Consider the following 21,853-nt stretch of genomic DNA (forward strand, 5'->3'; position numbering starts at 1 on the left):
GTTCTGATTTAGTAGGTGAGAGGTAGGGCCTGAGATTTTCATCTGCGTCATGCGCCCATGTGATTGTCATAGTCTAAGAACTACATTTTTGAGTATTGAGGTCATAATATGTACAGCTGGTTTAAACAGCAGAGATCCCAAGAGCTCCTCAAAGGATCAGCTCCCAGGAGGAGCCACTAAAGAAATATGGACGCTATGAACTGTCTCCCCTGACCTCTAGGGTGGTTTTTAAGAGTGTCTGATTGGAGTGAATAGCACCAAAATAGTACAAAATCAAGAAGCTCAAAGTTCTATTTTAACTAAGGGGAGAGCAATAAAACTGTCATATCCTTTTCTCTTTTCTTCTCATGAACATTCTGGGTTATGCCTTTACAAAATATTTTGAGTGGCTCAATTCCTTTGTTGAGATCGAGGTGCTTTTCACAGCATGCTATGGTGTCTAAGGATCAGAATGCTGAAGGCAGGTACCTGATAGGCTTCAGCAGCCGAGGTCACCACCTGCTCCACCGCCCCAACAACAAAGACGCCCTTCTTGATATGCTCCCGTAAGTACAGTCCAGCCGATGCAGAGTCCAGTAGGTCGTAGATCTGCTCATTGTAGATTTCAATAAAGGAACACTTACAAAGGAAGCTCTTTCCAGCTCCAGCCTGTAAGAGAAGCCTCGTTTAGATAATATTTTCATGCATTCATCCCTATCTTTCATGAGCATTAATCTCTGACTTGCTTCGCAAGTATAAATTTCCTAACTATTATCCTTTACCCCACACGAAATACCTAGAAGTCAGTCAAAAAATCTAGATAACTAGTTTCAACACACCATTATATTTTAAAGCAGCACCACTGTGGTCCTAGGATCCCTGAAGTTTCCAGAAGTGCTGGGAACCAGACAGGGCGATGGGAACTGAGCAGTCCAGATGGGCTGTCCCATTATTTGTCTTACATGCTGGACTTCCTCATAAAATTTTATTTGAAGTGTTACATTCTTTTTTCAAAGACCAAAAATAATTTATTTTAAAAGCCTCTCTGTAGAATTTTCAAGCACAGAAATGCAAGGCACTAAACATTTCACTGGCATGCTATGTGCATGTCTACCTGTAAGAGTTAGGGATAGTTTCCACAAAGGAGTAAGTGGCAAACCAATGTATGTATCAGTGTCCTTGGTACACATGTAATAGAACATAGAACACTGAGAGCTCTTAAGCCTAGAATTTAGCAAGCTAGAGAAGCAGTTGTGAGAATGGCCCAACCTGGGAGCCAATGGAAGAGGAAAGCCCACAGCCCCGGATGATGGAGCCACACCACATGTGGAACAAGAACACAGGTGGTAGCAGGTGCTGCAAAAACGGTACCGATGGGCCCATCACTACTGGACATCAGGAGGATCTATCAACACCTGCAGTGAACTGTGAGCCTCAGTACGGGGGTGATGGAGCTCAGTGAATCTGTTTTCCTCAGTTAAGATTTTCTTTACACTTTCTCTCTTGCAAAATCTGAACGCCTAAGAAGCACTACATTCTTCTTTCTTTTAAACCAGCAATCTGGGTTCACGGATGATGCAAGTTTTATAAACTAAAAACTTTCAGAAAATAAAAAAATTCAGAATCCTTCACTTTATCTTAACAATTCCAAGTTTTGTTTTGTTTTTATACTACACTAAGCCTATCCACATTGTAAAGTACAACCCCTCCACGGATCATGAGTTAATTATTAGTAGCTAACGACTCAAAACTAGGTATTTCATAGAATTGCTTTATTTTTACAGTAAGTTTTACCTTATCTTTTTCTCGATCAATTAAGGAAAACAAATATTCAAAACTTCGTGGGATTACTCCTCTCAGGTTATGAGAAAAATTATCAGATTCAGATGGTCCTAAAAAACCATAAAATATATAGCTGATTATTTTTGTTCTTATTACAGGAGTCCTTCAAAATGGCAACACTGAAAGGCAATTTACACAGAAATAAGATGACACAGTATATAATCAGTTTCCTACCTGTGCCCCCAAACAAGTTAAACTCGGGTCTGTGAGAGATTGCACAATAGACCCTGCCTATCGATAGGATCGAAGGACAGGCCCACAACAGCCACTAACCAACTTTAAAAACTAGTTGTTGTTTAATAAATTTAAAAAACCATCTAGGTACCATCCTTGAAATTCTTCCTCCTGCCAAGTACCAAAATTAGCAGAAATACCAAACAATCGTACTTTACTTGTTACATATAATTTTCAATCTCATGGGCTGACCTGTACCCACTGGTTGTGTCACCATAAGCTAATTACTTATTCTCTTGGATTTCCCAACTGTAAAATGGGGATAATAATGGTAATAACTACCTTATAGATTATTATTAAAAATTAGCATTTGCTAATATTTTTTACATTGGGCAGTAAAAGCCAAGCCAGTAAGGAACATACTGTAGGAATCTTTCAAAAGATTTCTATGGAGACAGAAAAATACAGTTATACTATCTCTATTTTGTAAACATTAGGGAAAGGGGAGATATGATTGGATAAGTAAATAGCAGGATTTTACGGAATACTAATTATATACATATATATGAGTATATAAGAAAAAATATAGCTAGAAAAGACCTAGAAGTTGCTATAAATATTGGTTGAATATGCCTTAGAGATCAAAGGAACTAACAAAAGGCTAGTGTATGGGAGTGAGAGGGAATAATTCCCACAAATGAGTAAGAAAAAGACAAGCTAATTTCTTAAATGGGAAAAAAGCTTGAATGGGCATTTTGCCAAGAGGCTATTCAAACGTCCAGTAAGCATCTGAAAAGTGCTCGGCTGTCAACAGACATCAAGGAAGTGCAAATAAACACACAATAAGATAATACTACACACACCCCAGAATGGCTAAAACCTTAAAAGCTGACAACATCCAGTGTGGACCAGGACGTGGGGCCACTGACACTTCCACCCGTCACTGTGCAAACCGGCAGTATTCATTTACTAAAGCTGAATATACTATGATGCAGCAACTCCACTCCTAGACACATATGCAACAGAAAAGACTTTAAGACACATACAAGAAAAAATGTTCACAGCAGCATTATTCACATGGTCCAAACTGGAAATAATGCAAACGTCGATCAACCGTAGAATGGACAATTACGGTAGTCATACAATAACACATTACACAGCAAGGAAAATAAATCACTCCTACAAGCAACAACATGAGGGAATCTTAGGAACTTAATGCTGAGAGAAAGAAGCCAAACCTAAAAGAGTACACACAGTAAAATTTCATTTGTAAAAGTTCAAAAACAAGCAAGACTAATGATAGAAGTCAGAGTAATACTTATTTCAGGGGACTGGAGTGGGGTAGTTACTGACTAGGAATCTGGATCTGGGTAGTGGTTACAAAGTATATAAATACATAAAAACCTATTAAACCACTTCAAAGACTGCTTATTGAGAACCTATTTTGTGCTAAGCGTTGAGCTGGGAACATAGCTGCAAACACGGATTTTGCGATCATAGAATTTGCAGCCTGACAGAAGCCTGGGAAACATCCCTAATTTTATGAGGTCCACATCATATATGTACAGAAATTATGCCTTCCCCAAAAATGTACTACGTGATCTCATCATAGAAAGTAGATTAGGCCAGCAAGTATTAACCTTTAATTTACTTACCCATCATAGTAAATGTTTTCCCTGAGCCAGTCTGTCCACTGTAAAAAAAAGTTTTATATATTTACACATGAAATTTAGAAGACCTCTTCCCCTTCTACTTTAATATGGTCTACTAGTATATAAATTTCCCCACAAAGAGCTTATTTTCTTTCTTTTGAATTATATTAGGTAAAAAGCAAATGATCCATTGTCGTTCTCTCCTGGTCTACCACTAAGAGCTAACCATGTGTTATTGATTGTACCAACACAGCCGCCAGAGTTTTCAATAAATTTTTATTTACTACATGGGATGATGCTCTTAATGCTGCTCTGCAACCTCTTTCTTCCCTACGTTTTACTCCAGCTATTTTCCCAGGTCAGTAGAGATCTACTTCATTGTTTTTTCAGCTGTTCAATATATCATAATTCATTTAACCAGAACTGGACTTTTGTTTCTAATTTTTGCTAATCTAAATAATGCAGCAATTTCTTTCCTAAATTCTGCCTTTAAAAGATACCAAAATATCTTCATTTAAAAATAAAGCAATTTTTAAAAATCCTCATGCTGTGAGCTTGATTTTTGTGGTTAGTGTCATATCTTCTCAGTCATCCTGCGAAACAGGAGTTAACAAAAAACTAAAAACAAAAAAACGTTAGTAACTCAGAATGAGGGCTGGATATTATTGAGTCCCATACTTGAGAGTAAAGGGGACACTATTGGTAATTACTCTAGATTTGGGACTGCCTTAGATAAACCAGAAAGTTTGCTAACCCAACCAATAAATCAAACACTCATGTCTCTCCAAGCGTTTCGCATTTCTACCCTCCACTACCACAAGCAATTTTCATTAAGTTATTAATGAATGCCACAAATTAACCATGACAATTAGTGTGCCTCCAAGGTCTTGAAAGAAAACAGTTCTGAAGATATATAATCTCTGACAATGGGGGCTCTTATTTCAAATTCATTTTTGAACTTTACCACTCAAAATATTCCGTGAAAACAAAAATCATTTTTCTCTTGAGAAGACATGAGAAAACAGTTACCTGCCTCACCGCTCAAGAGAATATTTTGTTCTGAACACAAATGAAAAATAATCTTAAAAGTCAAAGGCACATTTTGAAGGATAGACATATGTACAATATTTAAACTTCTTAAAGCATTTTTTTTTAATTTTGTGTTTTGAGCTGACTATGAATGAACCAAGGGCACACATGTACACACACACACAAAATCAGCTGCTCAAAATAAACTGCATAATTCATTATACATCCTATTAAAAACCTCTAGTTATAAATAAAATTTAAAAGTTCACTGCTAGCAATGGGAGGAAAAGGAGAAGGCAATTAAGAAATATAAACTTCCAGTTATAAAGTAAGTCACAGGGATGTAATGTACAGCATAGGGAATACAGTAAATAACATTGTAATAACTATACGGTGACAAACAGTTATTAGACTTATTGTGATCACTTCATAAGATATATAAATGTTGAATCACTATGTTGTACACCTGAAACTAATATAATATTGTATGTCAGCTATAATTAAAATAAATTTTAAAGAAATTTTAATGCTCATAAAAAGTCTATTGCTGGGAGAAAAGGAAAAATATACACTATAAATTATATTCCTATTTATGAAATAAATCTGAAATGATACTAAAATTCACCTTGTATAACCGCCAACATCTCATTGCTTTCTGGACCTCCAACTTACATTCCAACATTAAATCTCTAGCAATATTTTAAGGCTGTCAACATTTAGAAATTCAGGATCATTACTCACTTTAAATATATATTTGGAAGACAGTTTGGCCGTCTCTGATAAAGGCAAACACAGACTTACCATACGACCCAGCAACGAGGTATAGTTACTCAAGTGATGTGAAAACTTATGTTCACACAAAAACCAATATTCAAATGTTTGTAGCAACTTTATTTATAATCATTAAAAACTGAAAGCAACCAAGATATTCTGTAGCAGAGAAATAAACAAACTGTGGTACATCCATACAATGAAATACTATTCAGAAAAAACAAAAGAAAACATGCCATTGATGCATGCAACAACATACATGAATCCTAAATGCATCGTGTTAAGAGAAAAAAGCCAAATCCAAAAGGCTACATATTGTATGATTCCATTCATATGACGCTCTGGAAGGCAAAACTACAGGAATGGAAAAATAGATCAGTATACCCTGGATGTCAGGGTTGGAGGAAGGGGAAGTGTCTGACTACAAAAAGGACAAACAGTGGGAACTATTCTCCTCAGTCCTGGGGTCGTAAATACATCGCTCTGTGCATTTGTCAAAACACTACACAACTGTGCATTACAAAGGGTGAACTTCAAAGAGGGCAAACTCAATAAACAAGCAAAACACATCAGCCAGGGCGTCAGAGACCCAAGGATGGAATGCTTCTAGCTGTATTACAAGTGCCTGGCATAAATGCACTGAAGGGGATGGGTAAGAAAGGAGCCGACCTAAGTAACTTTAGAAAATGAGGTTTTGACTAGAAATTGTAAGGCTTAAAAAAAATAAAAGGATCTGTACATAAACACCATACTTGGTAAATTTGTTTCTCATAGGAACATAGGCTAACCATTCTGAAACTGCTTTACAGGTGTACTGGGGTTGAACAAATAAAATAAATGGATGACAGAGGTGGGAGCCAGGTTTCTCTGCAAGGGAAGTTATAGATAGACAAAAAAAAGGCTAGAATGAACCCTATAGATTCACTGTTTCTAGAATGAACAACCTATATGAATTCTAAAGCCTTGGATTACTCAGAGACATCACGATGAACTCTTGTTTAGCTTCATATATATAAATATATAAATATATATATATATATTTATATACATATACACACACATAAATGGATAGATACAGGAACAATGATAGATACGCCTTTATGTATACATGACTTAGTGTATATACATATATTACCTAGCTCTGTCTGAGACAGCCTAGATGCAATGATACTCCAGTAGCAACAAATACACCTAGTGACCAGATCTTGGATCCTAAATACCATTCTCCAATAAAAGGAACCAGGGCTCTTTGGCAAAATGGCTTATTTTGGGCCTAGGAACATCTTGTAACATCATAATGGACGTGCTCAAAAAAACAAAAGATGTGACATTCAACAGAACACAGAAACCAACCTCAAACAGACCCCAATGGCCAAGCGAGAACAATATGAGCAACAAGATAAATGTAATGCGGCATTGGATTATAATCCAAGGTATAAACATACACGAGTCCATACCATACATATATATATAAATAAATGGAGAAGAGACAAATCTTCCTTACAGATTCCAAATACAGTAAGCCCTCAATGTTGTCAATAGATTCTGCGACTACAGATGATAATGAAACCAATTATACCGTAGGCTAATCGATAAAAACACAAGTGAAATTCCTATGGCCTCTCATCAATATCATAACAAAACAATGTTATTCGAGAACCTGATGTGATATATAAGGAGATATTCTCCTCTCCAAGAGGTGGATTTCATCCCCTCCACCTTGTTTATCCAGGGGGGCCAATCTAATCACATGAGTCCTTAAAATTAGAGAACCTGTCCCAGCTCTAGTCAGGGGGCCATGTGACTAAAGAAGAGACGGAGTTGCACGTTATTCGCTTTGAAGACAGAGACAGGGGGCTGTAAGCCAAGCAATGTGGGTGGCCTGTCATGTGCAGCCGGAAAAGGCAAGGAAACGAAATCCTCCCTAGAGCTTCCAGAAAGGAACACAGCCCCGCTAACACCTAGATTTTAGCTCAGGGAGACTGTGTCAGACTTCTGACTTACAGAACTGTAAGACAGTAAATCTGTGTTGTTTCACCACTAAGTTTGTGGTACTTTGCTACATCAGCCACAGGAAATGCAGAAGTACTCATTGTTGTTCCCCTGTAGGACACAGTCAACAACTTACTATGCGAAGATGGTACCATTGTAACCGCTCATGCAAGACTCCACAATGCCTTTGGCCACGGCTGAGAACACAGACTCCTACAAACATAAGCGCCCGATAGTTAGCATTTCATAAAAATGGAAACATTTTTCCTAAATTACATTCTAAATAAAATAATAAAATATAATAATAAAATAATAAAAACTATATTCTAAATAAAATAATAAAAAATAAAAAAATAATAAAAACTGTGTGCTTACATTTTTTTTTAACGTGGACAGTAACATGAAAATTATATCCACTATTAAAAAAAGGCTAAAACAGATAAAAATAAGAGCCTTTGCCTTAGCCAGTGGGCATCCCAGTTTCAGGTACCCCCTCTCATAAGACAGCTGTACTTTCGCTTAAATAAAAATCTTTGCTCCTCTAAAAAAAAAGAAAAAAAAGGCTAAAACATCTAAGATGACAAAACTTTAAACATAATCTATGTCAATCTCCTCTACAATTCTAGATTTAAAGCTCACATCTACACATTATACAGAATTTTGTTTAGCACATTACTTGCAAACGTTATATTGCATTAGCATAAGATATATAGCCCTATATGTTCTTCAGTGCTTTTTTCTCACAAGCATGTACTAAATAACCAATATCCAATTTTTATTTTCATTTTTACATGTAAGTAGATGCAGGCTTATCAACAAGGCAGGAATTCCCTAGACCTAGGAATAGTCTAACACAGTAGCCATGAGCCCCATGTAGCCATTCAGCACCTGAAATGTGGTTACTCCAACTTGAGATGTGTTGTAGTTTAAAATACACACCAGATTTGGAAGACTGAGCATGGAAAAAAAAGGAAAATACCTCATCAATAACTTGCTTTATGTTGATTACATGTTGCAAGGATATTTTGGTATGCTGGGTTATATAAGATACAGAATTAAAATTAATTTTACCTGTGTCTTTTTTACATTTTTTTTAATGTTACTAGAAAATTTTTTATTATATATGTGGCTCACTTTATATTTCCATTGTCCAGCCACGCCCTAGATGAAAAGAGAAAATATCTGAAGATCTAAATGTCTCAGCAAAGACATGCATATGTGTTAGGAAATAACCAAGACCTGTGATATCCAATATACTAGTAGCCATGTGGCTATTTAAATTTCAATGAACTAAAACTCAGGTGTGTAGATACACTAGATACTCAAGTACTCAATAGCCACATGTGGCTAGTGCATCTGAGAAACCGAATTTTAAGTTTAATTTAATCTTAATTAAATAGCCACATGTGGCCAGAGGCTACGGTAATGGACAGCCCAAATTTCCATCACTGCGGAAAGTTCTACTGGTAGTGCTGCCTAGATCTTAACTAAATTGTCCTTAATTAGAAAAACAGTTATTGACAGCACAGTAATTTAAATGTATCATTCTCTGTTATGGAATGTTTGTGTCCCTCCCAAAATTCGTATGTTGAAAGTCTAATGCCCCACGTGATGGGATTTGGATATGAGGTCTTTGGGAGGTACTTAGGTCTCCCTCTCCCTTACTGTCCCACTCCCCTTCCCTCCCCAACCCTCCCTCTCTCCACCAGTGAGGACACAGTGTCTACAAGCCAGGAAAGGAGTCCTCACCAGACACTGGATCTCCTGGCCTTTATTATCTTAGACTTGCCAACCTCCAGGAACTGAAAATCAATGATTTTGTTTAAGCCACCCAGTCTATGATATATTTGTTATAGCTGCCAGAACTAAGACACTCTCCATAAACTAGCCAGTTCAACTGTACTTATCTATTACCCCAAGTGGCTCTGAAAAGTACCCCTTCACTAACCTCCATCACTGGATGGAGAGGGACAGTACGCCTAAAGCAGGCTTCTCATTCTGGTACAAAGTTTAATGAAGGAAGAAATATTATTTCATAAAATTAAATTCAAAATTTATGGAATGTTTGAGCTTCCTTATCTGAGATCAGACTAAACAGACCCGAAATGAAATCCTCACAAGTAACAATCTTATACATTCCAAGTGGAAAGTTCCGTTTCCAGAATGATCATTACCTGAGTGGTGTCCATGTCTGCGACATGGTCAAACGTGAAGATCTTGGGCTCAGGGTTGGAGTGCAGCCGGAGCGTCGTGGAGGAGAGCACAGATAAGCATAAGTTTTGCTCTCCGTCAGCTGAGCCAGAACCCTCTGTAAGCGGACGAATTCGCACAAACACTTTGATGGCATCACCTTCATTACTAAAGATGAAAAATGGAGCAGCTAAGTTTACTGGAGGAAAGAAAACTAAAAACAGACCCGAGTCTCATATTGCCTTAGTTGCTATACTGAGAGTTTCCCCAACAAAGCCCCAAATCTATCTATTTACATTTATCCCTTTTAAAAGAGTCCTGCGTGGCCCATACCCTTTACTCATTTGCTTCAGGATAGTCATCTTTACAAGCCTTTGCTTGAAATCAACTCAAAAGGTGTTGATTTCAAGGAGCTCGGAGCACTGCTTGTCTCTGATTTCCCTCTTAATAACAATAATAAAATAAGTCATCCTAACAGAGAAGAATTATGTTACTGACTCCGTCTTTTAGCCTGGAACGTGACAGGGCAGAGGATGAGGAGATGTGATTTTTCCAGATTTCCAGGTAGCCAAGGATCAAGCTTAACTCTGAAACAAATACCCCTTGTGTCAAGTATTCCTCACTATGCTAAATGGTTATTTTAGCAAAACTACATCCCTAATTCTTTTGCTGTCATTAACAAGGTTTTTCCTTACCTTGGTTGGTTAGATTGACAATTTGTCACACTGCGCAACTCAGCTAGAAAAAAAGATAACAAGTCATTAAAGGTGTTTTTTTTTTAAGTGCGATATAAAATTCCCATCCTCATCCAGCCTGCTCTTCAGTGGCTGACACGCCTCTGTCCCCTCAGCTCCCTGACCTCTTGACAGCCGGCGTTCCAGGGCCCAGGCCTTCATCTTCCTCTCTGTTCTATCCGTACCCAATCCATTGGTGATGACATCCAGTCCCGTCGTTGTAAATGCTACATAATATATATGCTGATGATTCCCAAATTTAAACCTGAGCCCCACTCTTACATCTAATTACCTACTTGGCATCTCCAATTAGATGTCCAATAGGCAATGTCTCCAATATAATGTGCCCAAAACTGGGCTACTGATCACCCCACCCCCACCACGCTTCTCCATCTCAATCCATGACAACTCCATCTTTCCAATTGCTCAGGCCAACACCTGAGAGCCACCCCTCACCCCTTTCTTTCTCATACTTCATACCGAATCTGTTAGCCAATCTTTGGCTCTACCTTCAAAGTACATTCAGAATCCTACCACCTCTTGTCAAATCCACTGCCGTGACCACCATGGAAGCAAGCCAGCAACATCCCTTACTTATTACAATAGTTTCCCTGTGTCTCTCACTCCCTCACCCCCCAACTCCCATCCATTCTCAACCCAGCTGGTAGTCTGATTGTTAAAACAAAAAGTCAGAGATTAACTTCCGGTGAGAGGAACTCCACTGACCCACTGCCCAGTGGAGCTGATGAAATAAAAAAAAAAAAATTAAAAACCATTTGAAAGCCTTTAGAAACGGCCCTAAAGGCAAATGACAAATCAAGAAAAATCAAGACAGTCTCTGAAAAATCCCTTAAGAAAGGTGAGAGTCTGTGGTTCCTGCACCCAGATGGCCGCCCCCTCCCAGCTCGGTGAGGTGGAGGCTCCACTCCAAACCGCACAGCCAAGAACACGGGGATCCCTGTCCCCTCGGCTCCCAGCTGGAGGACTGGCTTCCCAGAAGGGGCAGGTGATCAGGTTCTCCTGCTGCCTCCGGCCAGCTTCCTATCGCTGAGGCTAAGTCCCAGGTGAGCAGGGTTGAGGGAAGTGGGGGCTCCCTCCCCCCCCCAGCCTCCACTCTGGAAGGGGGCTCTTCCTTGGCCACAGTGTGCTGAGAACACTGGGGCCCCGATCACCCTCGTCCTGGAGGAGGCAGTGGTTCCCCACGGGGAGAGGCAAGTCAGGAGGACCGTAGGCGGCCACACACATGTGCACATGCGCATACCGCTCCAAGGAAGCTCAGGAAATAGGGCAGAGGCCTCTGAGAGGAGATTATTGTCCCCGCCCCCAGCTCCCTTTCTTGGCCCTATTTTCCTTGAAAAAACGTATTAGTAGAGTCATCATAATATATATAGAATTTGTTTACTCTCTTTCTCTTCCAAATTGACCATAAAGCATTACCTAGAGTAATGCCTGACACACAGTGAGCTCTCAATAAAGATCTTTGAATGAATGAATACTAAAGCCATCAGGAAAAGGGACTGCTTAATTTCTATTCTGCTCATAGCATAGGAGCTCAAAGTAAATATTTACCACAGAACAACCTGGTTTCTGGAGACCCCCTTTTCCAGCTGCACTCTCAAGCAAAGGTCTCCTCTGAAGCAGAAAACAGGCCACGGATTGCCCGGTATCCCCACCTGCCCTTCACGATTCCCCCAAGAGTCGGCATCAAAGAAACGGTCTCTCTGTACCTTTAGCAAAACTGAAAACAAATGAGCAAGCCAGGATAAAAAAAGAAAGCTTTCCTGTTAAGAAAACTGAAGTTTGGTCCTTATGAAGAGCTGGAGAAAGAAGTAAACTAAGACTAGAATAGATGATATGAGCAGCGGTCAGATATCCTACAGCAGAAAAGGTCAGCAAAATATAGAAAGGCTTTTGTCAGACAGGTACCTGGAGGTGTTGGAGGTGTTCCGGGTAGAAGGTGAAACCAGGAACCTAATTTCAGGTGTCTTTAAAGACAGTGTACCCCGCAAAAGCAGTCAATGAATGCAGTCAACCTCTCAATTCTGTGCAAATGATGGATAAGTCGTCATTTTACCATTGCTATGGTCTGAATGTTTGTGTCCCCCCAAACTCATAGGTTGAAATCCTAAACCCTAAAGTGGTGGTATTAGAAGGTGAGGCCTTTGGCGGGTGATGAGGTCATGAGGGGAGAACCCCCATAATTGGGATTAGTGTCCATAAAAGAGACCCCAGAGAGATACTAGCTCTTCCCTTCTGCCATGTGAGATTATTATACCAAAAAGACAGCCTCTGTGAGGAAGCGGGCCCTCCCCAGATACCAAAGCTGCCAAGGCCATGAGTGTGGACTTCCCAGCCTCCAGAACTGTGGAGAAATCAATGTCTGTTGTTGATACAGCCCCGCAGTTTATGTTATGATTGTTAGAGCAGCCAAAACAGACCAAGACAACTATCTACAAGAACCATAATCCTCAAGACGACAGCCAAAGATGCACTTTATACAAACTTGTGTTTTTTGTTTTCAATTTTTAAATTTATTTTAAGTATTTTTTCCAGTATGTTTTAACTCCATCACCTCCAAGTTAAGTAGTTGTTTCAATCTCGTTGTGGAAGGCGCAGCTCACACTGGCCCATGTGGGGATCGAACCGGCAACCTTGTTGTAAGAGCACCGGACTCTCACCAGCTGAGCTAACCGCCCCCCCCAGAACACCCTCCCCCTCCCCCCCGTCCCAAAGCTTTTGCAGTTATAGCTTTTCTTTATGCTGACAGGACTTGATTTAATCTTTTTTCTACATTTTATAATTCCTCAGATACAGATTTTTTTAAAAATCTTGGAATAAAATTGAGTTTATTCGGGTAAAGCTTTTCTTACTATTACTGTCCAGCACTAAAAGGCTAGTTTGTTTCAGACCAACCCTCCTTCCAGAAAGCAACTAGAAAAGCAGAAAAATGACAGAAAACATCTCCTGTAGGCAGTCAGGAATTGTGTAGCCAAAACCCCAGAGAGGACAGAAGCCCAAAGCCTGGAAGCATTAACACAGCATTTGAGGCTGCTTTTTCCCAGGAAGAGATTGCAGATTCTGAAAGCTGCAGCTAAGAGGCTGAGAATTTGAGCAGAGTTTTTAACAGATGCGCAGATTAGAGGTACAAAAACTGGGGTTCAGAGCTCTGATAAATGCCCATGCTTTCAAATGGGAGACTGAAACGCCTAGATGTAACGATGACCGAAAACAGATCCAGATTTCTTCTGGGTGACCATGGAGTAATGGGGACTGGAGTTACTCTCCATGTTAAGTAACTATGAAAATGGGCAAAACATACATCACAAGTTTTCAGACACTACACAACAGAATGCACAATCATGGAAGCCGAGGCAGCTAGAATTTGTAATGTAAAAAAAATCAGAGAAGAGAGGTTCACAGAGAGAGCTAGTGACTGGATAAATACTGATCTGCACATGTGTACAACTTTTCTGTAAATCTAAAATGATTCGAAAATGAAATGTTTACAAGAAGAAGTACAGCAACAACAACAAGGAGAAAAGCTAACATGCCAATAGTGAGATAAAATGAAATGAAAAATTACATGGAGGTAAACAGATCTGACATGATTTCTAACTGAGATCTGAGGAAGTGTCAGTGAGAAATGCTAGGATTTGAACCCAGGCATTCTGGATCCAGAGCTCATACTCTTAACCAAGTCATCATGCTGCATCTTCATCAAAGGTTAAAGGGAGTAGGAAAATGTATCATGTGGCTGCCATAATAAGTTGACATTACAGAGGGGCCCTTGTAGGCATTCACTGTAAAACTCTTTCAATTTTGAGGTCCTCAAGGTGTCTGCCTTAAAATATGTTGAAGAATGTTCACAGCAAACAGACCCAAATGCCCATCAATAGGAGAATAAACAAATTACGGTGTACTGACATAACGGAACACTACACAGCAATGAAAAACAATCAACAGCTGCTGCATACAACAAATAAGCAATGCTCACAGACATAATGTTCAGTAAAAGAAGCCAGCACAAAAAGAATAAATACTGTACCATTTACATGAAGTTTAAGAATAAGCAAAACCAATCAATGGTGATAGACATGAGAATAACGCTCGGGGTGGGGCAGTTATTAAAGAGGAAAGATCACAGGGAACTTTCTGGGGTACGGGAATCATTCTATTTCTTGATCTGGGTGGTGGTTACAAGAGTGTATTCATACATAAAAATTCAGTGAGTAGCAGTCTTCAGGTTTGTGTCCTTTACTGTAAGTTACACCTCAACAAAACAGTACATTTTTTAAAGAGTCTTTCTGCTTTAAAAAGACCACCAGATGCTTTACTCTGCAGCCCAGACAAACATAGGGAGCATCTGACCGAATACGCTTAAATTCACAAAGGGAATCTTAAACTCAGTCGATTTCATTAGGATTATATTTCACATTCTCACTTCTCTGATTTCAATCAGCAACCTATAGTGCCAATGGTGTCACAGGAAATAACCTTCGTGGGCACAAAAGGCAAAGCTGCGGAGAACACTGCACGGGCTCTCTCCTCCCCTGTGCGCCCACTTCATGCTCCAGGTCTCTGCACTGCTGACAATGATTACCTGGGATGTCATCAACCTCCACTCTGCTGACAAACTGAAAGGAGTGGGAGAGCCCCCCATTACAAAGGTGGAAATCACCCCCATCACAAAGGGGAGCTGTGAATACCCCTGCTCCCATCACCTCTAGACAGTGATGCATACACACTGGACAGAGTCCTTTGATAGACAGTCACATGCATATACCACATGCATATACCACAGGCATCCTTTTCCTTGAGTCCAGATTTACTGAACAAGTACTGGGGTTGTACAGAAGCACGATGAACATTTTGGTCCAACAAAGTATCAATTTGTGTGCTAATATTCCTTGAATACCAAAAATGGTGAAAGAAAAGGAACATTTTAGGTGGAAAAAGAGAGCATAAGGAGGTGTCCAGGTAAGGTTATGATTGACCTAAAAGGTAAATGAAACCACAAACACATCACAAGAGAATTACTACTGACAGCTAGAACCATTCACAGTGCAAACAGCAAAAGTTCACAATTTCTTTAGTCTTCTAACATAGGCCTCTCCTCGTTACCATTCATACCATTCGCTGAGATCCATCAGAGCAGCTCAAAATTAGCTTTAAAAAACAAAACCTCTTAAAAGGTTAGGCAGTGTTAAGAGGTGGGGTTTGTAGTACACAGGCACAGCAAAGGTCCAACAAATTAGTGAAAATTCAAGGGTTTGTCACGAGCAAAAATGACAGCGCTCCTCTCTACGCAAAAAGGAAGAATTTGGAGGGGTCTCCTTGAGGAGAAAATAGGGATTTGAGGGTATAAAGACACTGTGGAACTGCGCTTTAAAAGTCCCTTATCCAAAGAGAGTCTATAGAGAGCCGTCCAAAGAGAAAGACGTGCTTGGAACATGGATAAGTTCTCCCCTTCTGGAAGGTCAATAATTGAGGAAATATGCAGAAGGAGGTGAGAGCCAGGGCCGACCCTCCGACAGGGATACCGAGAAAGGCAGCCCGGCTCGGGACACGGGAAGAGGCAGGACCGCGAACGGGAGGGAAGAATCAGCCGAGCACCTGGATGAGGGCTCTCGTCCCCCGTTCATTGTTCAGCCCAAGCGCCTACAACTGCGCCTGGCTCCCAATACACAGGCGGAAGGGCAAAGAGCTGTTCCATCCGTGTCTTTGAGGGACCGAGAGAGTCCCAACGCCCCCCGCTGCTCAGTCTGCTCCCGCCTTCCTCACCCAGCGGGGACCCTGAGGGCGGTTGGGGACGGCCCTCCTTTCACAGCTGTATTTGGGGGCAGGCACGGGGTCACGAAGCCTGGAGTCCACACTTACTTTTGCAGCCGGGTGCCATGGCACCCTCACCTCCGGATCCCTCGATCAACGCAGCCGATGCCCACACTCCAGCCGCGCTGCGCGCCGGGATTCCGCCCGCTCAAGATGGCCGCGAATTTGAATTTGGCGCCCGGGTAAGACGTTGACGCCGGCACGGAGGTCGCCATGTTGCCCGGCCTCACGCTTGGGGGCGGGATCGACATGGCGTCACTAGTAGGCGCCGTCGTCTCTGCCGTCGAAGTGGCCCCGGGGAGCCAGTGTTTCCCGAGTGGCCATGAGCAAGCGGAACCAGGTGTCGTACGTGCGGCCAGCCGAGCCGGCGTTCCTGGCCCGCTTCAAGGAACAGGTCGGCTACAGGGAAGGACCCACCGTAGAGACCAAGGTGAGCCCCGGCCATTCACGGTCCGGAAACGCCGTCCGCCCCGCCACTTCCGGCTTCTGCTTAGACTTGGAGGCCAGGTACTGACAGGTCACTCCTGTTACCTGCGCCCGGCCCCCAATCCGCGTTGGTTTTGGACCCCAGGCTGGTCAAACAACTACAGCCTGTTGCGCCCAGGAAGCTCTGTCGTTTTTCAGAGGGCTGCTGTATTCTCGAAAATGACTTGACGCGGGTAAAACGCCTCGTCCTTGGTAGATGGTTAAGAAAGATCGCTTTCCTGTCTTTTCTTTCTCACTCGCTTATTCCAAAACCTATAGTTAGCAGAGTGGGTGGTAGCGTCGTCCCGTTTTCCAGATAAAGAAACTGGCCACTCGATCAAATGACCCGATATCCTAGGTCTTGAGTCTGAAACATCTTTCGAGAAATGCCCTTTATCTATTGCTATGCTTTGTTGTTACCAAAACATGAAGAAAAAGAAAGTAAGCAAAAGCCCTGAATAGCCTGGATCTGAGTAGAAGAAAAGCTTCAGGAAAGAGCCACATTTGAATAGTTTAGGGATGGGATGGGTGGGAGTCAACTTTTGAGCCCTCCAGGCTTCCATCCTACCTGGTTCACATCCTGCCCTATGTAATAGGAAGATCATTGTGCTTGGGGGTGTGTGGAGAAATAAAGAATTTATTTAGCATTTTGTGTCCAGCACTTGCACTAAGACCCACCCCTCAAGTCACTTAGAGTTTAGCAGAGAAGACGAGACTGACTTAAGTGAAATTACTCAATCCCGTGAGTATGTGCGAAACCCACATACACTGACTGCGCCAGGCTCTGATAGGACAACGAGATGGGATCTCCAAATGCCACAGCCTTTAACACCTTCCTGCCTGCCTCATTGCTGCCCTCAGAGGTCACTGCCTCCATGTAACTTTCGAAGTTCCCCCAGGACTTCTTTGTTCTTGACTCTGTCCATACATCATCTGTCACGCTCATCATTTTGCATTGCAATTATTTGCTCTCCTGTGTGTGTGTCCACCACCAAATCGAACTCGAAGTATTTTAATCCCTCTGTTTTCCCAGCACCTACTGCAGTGCTTGACATCAAATAGTGGGTGACAAGTTACATTGATTAGATGACTGTGCTTGTCATCAGGCAAGGCTTCATGGGGTAGGGGCTAGTTAAATGGAATCTTGAGCAAGGGTAGGTCAGCAAGTAGAGATGGAAGGAACAGCATGGTAAATGTGTAGAGATGGTGAGTTATGGATTGTATGTACAGATGACTGAGGGACAGATGGAGGTTGAGGCCATATGGACTATTCAGTAGGCACCAAGCAGCCATTTTTGGTTAGAGATAACATATCAGGAGGTGACATCCCCAGGACCAAAAATGGTGATGACAACAAAGAGGATGAAGTTTGAGAAAAGGGACATGGATTCAGCAATGAGAATGTGAGACCTAATGTTTCAGTTTGCTTGAGGTCCTGTGACGATCATGTGTTCATGGCTAACAGCGTGAAGATGACAGCTTGGAATGCTATCCTAGGAGAACTCTGGAGGGAAAAGCTTTCCAATCAATATCAGTGATTTGGGCTAACTTATTTAATCAAGACACTTTTCTGTAAGAGATACCCCATGTTCCTGTACGTGTGAAATCAACTTCATTCTTAATGGGTTTGGTAATATAATCATCATTTTAATGATCTCTTAACAAAAGGGAAAGACTTTAATGGGAACTCATTGTATAATTGAGCTAACTCATTTTATTCAGCTTCTTGAGAGTGAATTTGGAAGTGACTTTGAAGTCCTAAGTGGTTGCTGCCACTGTTCCTTAGACTGTTTCTCTTGTTTTCCAGCCCGTTGCATAAACAAAGAGTCAGAATTAATGATTCTCAATCTAATGAACACCAGGAATGATTTTATTTCACTTTCCCACTTCCTTGGTTAAAAATACTTACCTACTTGTTTGTGGTCATTTATTGGAAACGAGCGAAAAGTAGGTAAAACTAATGAATAATTAGTAAACCCACATGGGTATCATTAAAGAGAATGCACTTGTAAGTGGCTGGCAGACATGGGATGTGGACAAAGGGGATCAGTGTGCCTGTGAGTGACTTGTCAGGGCTTCATCCTATTGGTCATTCATGAGGAGATCAACAATTATTTCTTGTTCCTGCTGTTTGCCAGGCTTTCTGCCTTTAGATACAGGCATGAAACACATGGTCTCTCTCTCAGAGGAGCTCACCTAATAGGGACAGATAGACACTGATATCACAGTGTGGTACATGCTTCCTGTGAGAGCTGTGCCCCATGTGAGAAAGAAGAGGTGAGATCAGGAAAGCACTTCTGAAGGATCTCAGTCTAGAAGGTAGCTTGAGTAGGAGCTTGCTTTCTAGACACTGGGAACTTGACGAGAGAGAGGAGTCAGAGGAGCTAATATGTTCATGGATCTGCAGTATTCAAACCTGGCTGCAGTCCAGAGGCCAGGAGCATGGTTAAAGCTGTGGTTATAGGGCAAGGCCTGATCCTGCAAGGCTTTGTCGTCAACGTTTGGGAGACCAGGAAGGCTCTGTGAGAGGTGGACTAACAAGCTATTTGAATAATGTGTAATGGGTGTGCACGCCTTTCAACTCAGCAATTCCACTGTCAGGAACTTATCTTACATATAAGTTTGCAAAAGTGAATAAAAAATGCGCAAAATTTTTAACGTAGTAGAAAAAAACAAGAAACCACCAAAATTTTTATTTACAAGATACTGGTCAAATAAACCATGAGATGGCCATATATGTAATACTAGGCAGTGATTTTTAAAAATAGATAATTGCGTATGTATCTCAAGGTATTGTGCAAAGCTATTCTTTGAGTAACAGGTTAGGGGAGTGGGGCTTTTATGGTGTCTGACATTTTTAAAAAATCTCAACTGGACAAGTGTTACCATTTGTTACATGTGTATAGTGAGTACATGCTTTCTGTTATGTTATTCTCTATACTTTTTTATTTTGGGGAAATTTCATAATTTAAAAAGAAAAGAAAGCACATCACATAGTAGCATCTATAGTATCTTGTTTCTATACAAAATGTTTTAGATGCCTCTGTATTTTTACACACTTAGAAAATAGCTGATAGGATACCTCCCAAACAAGCTGTTGGAAGGGAGGAGAGGTAAGCAGAGGTGGGAAAAAGAGCACCTTTTACTTGCTGCTTTCTGTACTTCGGTGGTGTCTGCTTATTTCTTGGCACACTTTGCGAAGACATGGAAATGCAAAGGGTTGATGAAGAGCAGAGAACTGCTGGGGTTCAGCACTGCCTTCGTAGGCTGGGAATGCCGCAGCACGTGAAGCAGAGGGCCCCTCAGACACTGGGGACTGCAAGATGGGATGCTGCTGAGATGGAAACTAATCTCGTAGGACCGGCACCCCAGGGTAACTGGCAGCTAGACCTCTTCCCTACCTGACAGGTTGGGCTCTTAAGAGGTACTTGAAAATTCATTGCCAAATCTTGTCAAGAGTTACCCTTCTTTAGTAATGAGTTTCTCACAGAGACAGTGGTTGTATTTGGTTCAAGGTCAACAACCTACATATCATGTTTGTGTTTTCCCCTAGAGAATCCAGCCCCAGCTCCCAGATGAAGATGGTGACCACAGTGACAAAGAAGATGAACAGCCCCAAGTGGTGGTTTTAAAAAAGGGAGACCTGTCAGCTGAAGAAGTCATGAAAATTAAAGAAGAAATAAAGGCTGCCAAAGCAGGTAAGTCTGAAAGTAATCTGGTGTTTCTACCAATTTAAAGAGCCTGGAGTATGAAATTATTTTATATAACTGTTTCAAGGGGGCAGCCCTAGGTTCGAACTTTGCCTGTAACAGTTACCAGATGTGTGACCTTGAACAAGTTATTTCACCTCTCAGCCTCAGTTATCTCGTCAGTAAAATGGAGACAATCATTGTGTCTACCATATAGGATTGTGAAGAGGATTAAGTGTGAATTTAAGTAAAAACATCCTGTTTTTAAAAAGTAGGTGGTTAGGTTTACAAACTAACTAGTCAACAGAGATCGATCTATTATAATTAGTGCCTGAAGTGTGGTATGCTATATAGTACAGCTTTCATTATTCCTAAATATTTATTACATTGCTTTAAGGGAAAATGCTGGAGTTCCAAACAATCACTTTTCAAAATAGTTAAAAATATAATCTGATTGTGATTGAGGACCAGCAGTATTATGGATACTTCAGTAAGTGAATTTTTATTAAGTGATTGCGTGTCTCCGGGCATCTAGCTAGAGGCAGTGGAGAATGCCAGACTGACTTGACTCAAGGAGGTCTTTAAATACAGTATGAGATTTTCTTGCCATTTGATCCTCCAATAAAGGCAAAATAATGAGAGAATAAAGTTCTTTAACTTTGTTTTTGCTGCAGATGAAGAACCAGCTTCCGCTGATGGAAGAATCATGTATCGAAAACCAGTCAAGCGTTCCCCAGATGAAAAATATTTAGGTTTAACAGCAAGCTCAAAAAAGAAGAAGACAAATGAAGATAAAATAAACAAACAGGACTCGGTTAAAAAGAACTCACAAAAGCAAATCAAAAACAGTAGCCTCCTTTCTTTTGACAGTGGAGATGAAAATTAGTAAGTGTAAACGTTTTGGACTTGGTCTTTAAGAGTATATGAAGTGTTTTTAAAAACATTATTTTTTCCTATTATAAAGATAATACAAGTTCATCATAGAAAATACAGAAAAAATTTAGTAGGATAAACACTGTACACCTTTGATTTGAAATGCTAACTCTGTAGACGTTAACTACTAACATGTTATTTCCCATGTGGGTGTGTATGTATGTAAGTTTTATTTTTTTAACAAAATTGAGATTGTATTATGTATGTTCTCTATACTGCTTCTCACTTGACATTATATTGTGAGCATTTTTCCAGGTCAATAAAATTCCTGACATTAATAGCTACAGAAGATTTTGTAATTAAACAGATCCCTGTTGTACTTCCTTATGAGCAGAACCCCACTTTGGTTGGGGAAGACGATCATGTGTGTAGTTAAGAATACTTCCCCAGCTCCTGCTAAGCGTAGTCGTATGACATCTCTGGCAAGCTAGGAGATATAAGTGGGTCTCGTACAAGTAAGGATCTAATTAATACAAGTGATCTTGACACAAGTTAGGATCTAATGTACAACTTGGTGATTATAGCTGATAACACTAAAGAAAAGAGATACAAGTGGAAGTCTACTTACTAAAGC

At 40.7% G+C, this 21,853-nt stretch overlaps 2 protein-coding genes across 2 annotated transcripts in view; one reads left to right on the forward strand and one right to left on the reverse strand.

Moving 5' to 3' along the window:
• The window catches only part of KIF15 (kinesin family member 15), a 51,822-nt gene extending 35,439 nt beyond the window's left edge, over positions 1-16,383 (reverse strand). Inside the window, exons 1-7 of the mRNA XM_033133280.1 lie at positions 16,241-16,383; positions 10,325-10,367; positions 9,614-9,797; positions 7,576-7,652; positions 3,651-3,688; positions 1,774-1,871; positions 469-648 (exon numbers count right to left, since the gene is read on the reverse strand). Coding sequence (XP_032989171.1) covers positions 469-648; positions 1,774-1,871; positions 3,651-3,688; positions 7,576-7,652; positions 9,614-9,797; positions 10,325-10,367; positions 16,241-16,259 — 639 coding nt within the window. The 5' untranslated portion in view covers positions 16,260-16,383. The remainder of the gene's footprint in view (positions 1-468; positions 649-1,773; positions 1,872-3,650; positions 3,689-7,575; positions 7,653-9,613; positions 9,798-10,324; positions 10,368-16,240) is intronic.
• Positions 16,384-16,443: 60 nt separating this feature from the next.
• Positions 16,444-21,833, forward strand: KIAA1143 (KIAA1143 ortholog). The gene is made up of 3 exons (XM_033131793.1): positions 16,444-16,622; positions 20,211-20,355; positions 21,021-21,833. Exons 1-3 carry the CDS (start codon positions 16,515-16,517, stop codon positions 21,230-21,232), a joined length of 465 nt encoding a protein of 154 aa, XP_032987684.1. The 5' UTR covers positions 16,444-16,514; the 3' UTR covers positions 21,233-21,833.
• Positions 21,834-21,853: the final 20 nt, after the last annotated feature.

Source organism: Rhinolophus ferrumequinum, chromosome 17 (assembly GCF_004115265.2).
Source record: "Rhinolophus ferrumequinum isolate MPI-CBG mRhiFer1 chromosome 17, mRhiFer1_v1.p, whole genome shotgun sequence".
Lineage (NCBI taxonomy): Eukaryota > Metazoa > Chordata > Mammalia > Chiroptera > Rhinolophidae > Rhinolophus > Rhinolophus ferrumequinum.

Bases quoted from the DNA above. Each gene is read 5' to 3' on its own strand.
- KIAA1143 (XM_033131793.1), top strand. From the start codon at position 16,515: ATGAGCAAGCGGAACCAGGTGTCGTACGTGCGGCCAGCCGAGCCGGCG. The intron at 16,623-20,210 runs GTGAGCCCCGGC...GTTTTCCCCTAG, and splicing joins GACCCACCGTAGAGACCAAG to AGAATCCAGCCCCAGCTCCC. The intron at 20,356-21,020 runs GTAAGTCTGAAA...TTTTTGCTGCAG, and splicing joins AATAAAGGCTGCCAAAGCAG to ATGAAGAACCAGCTTCCGCT.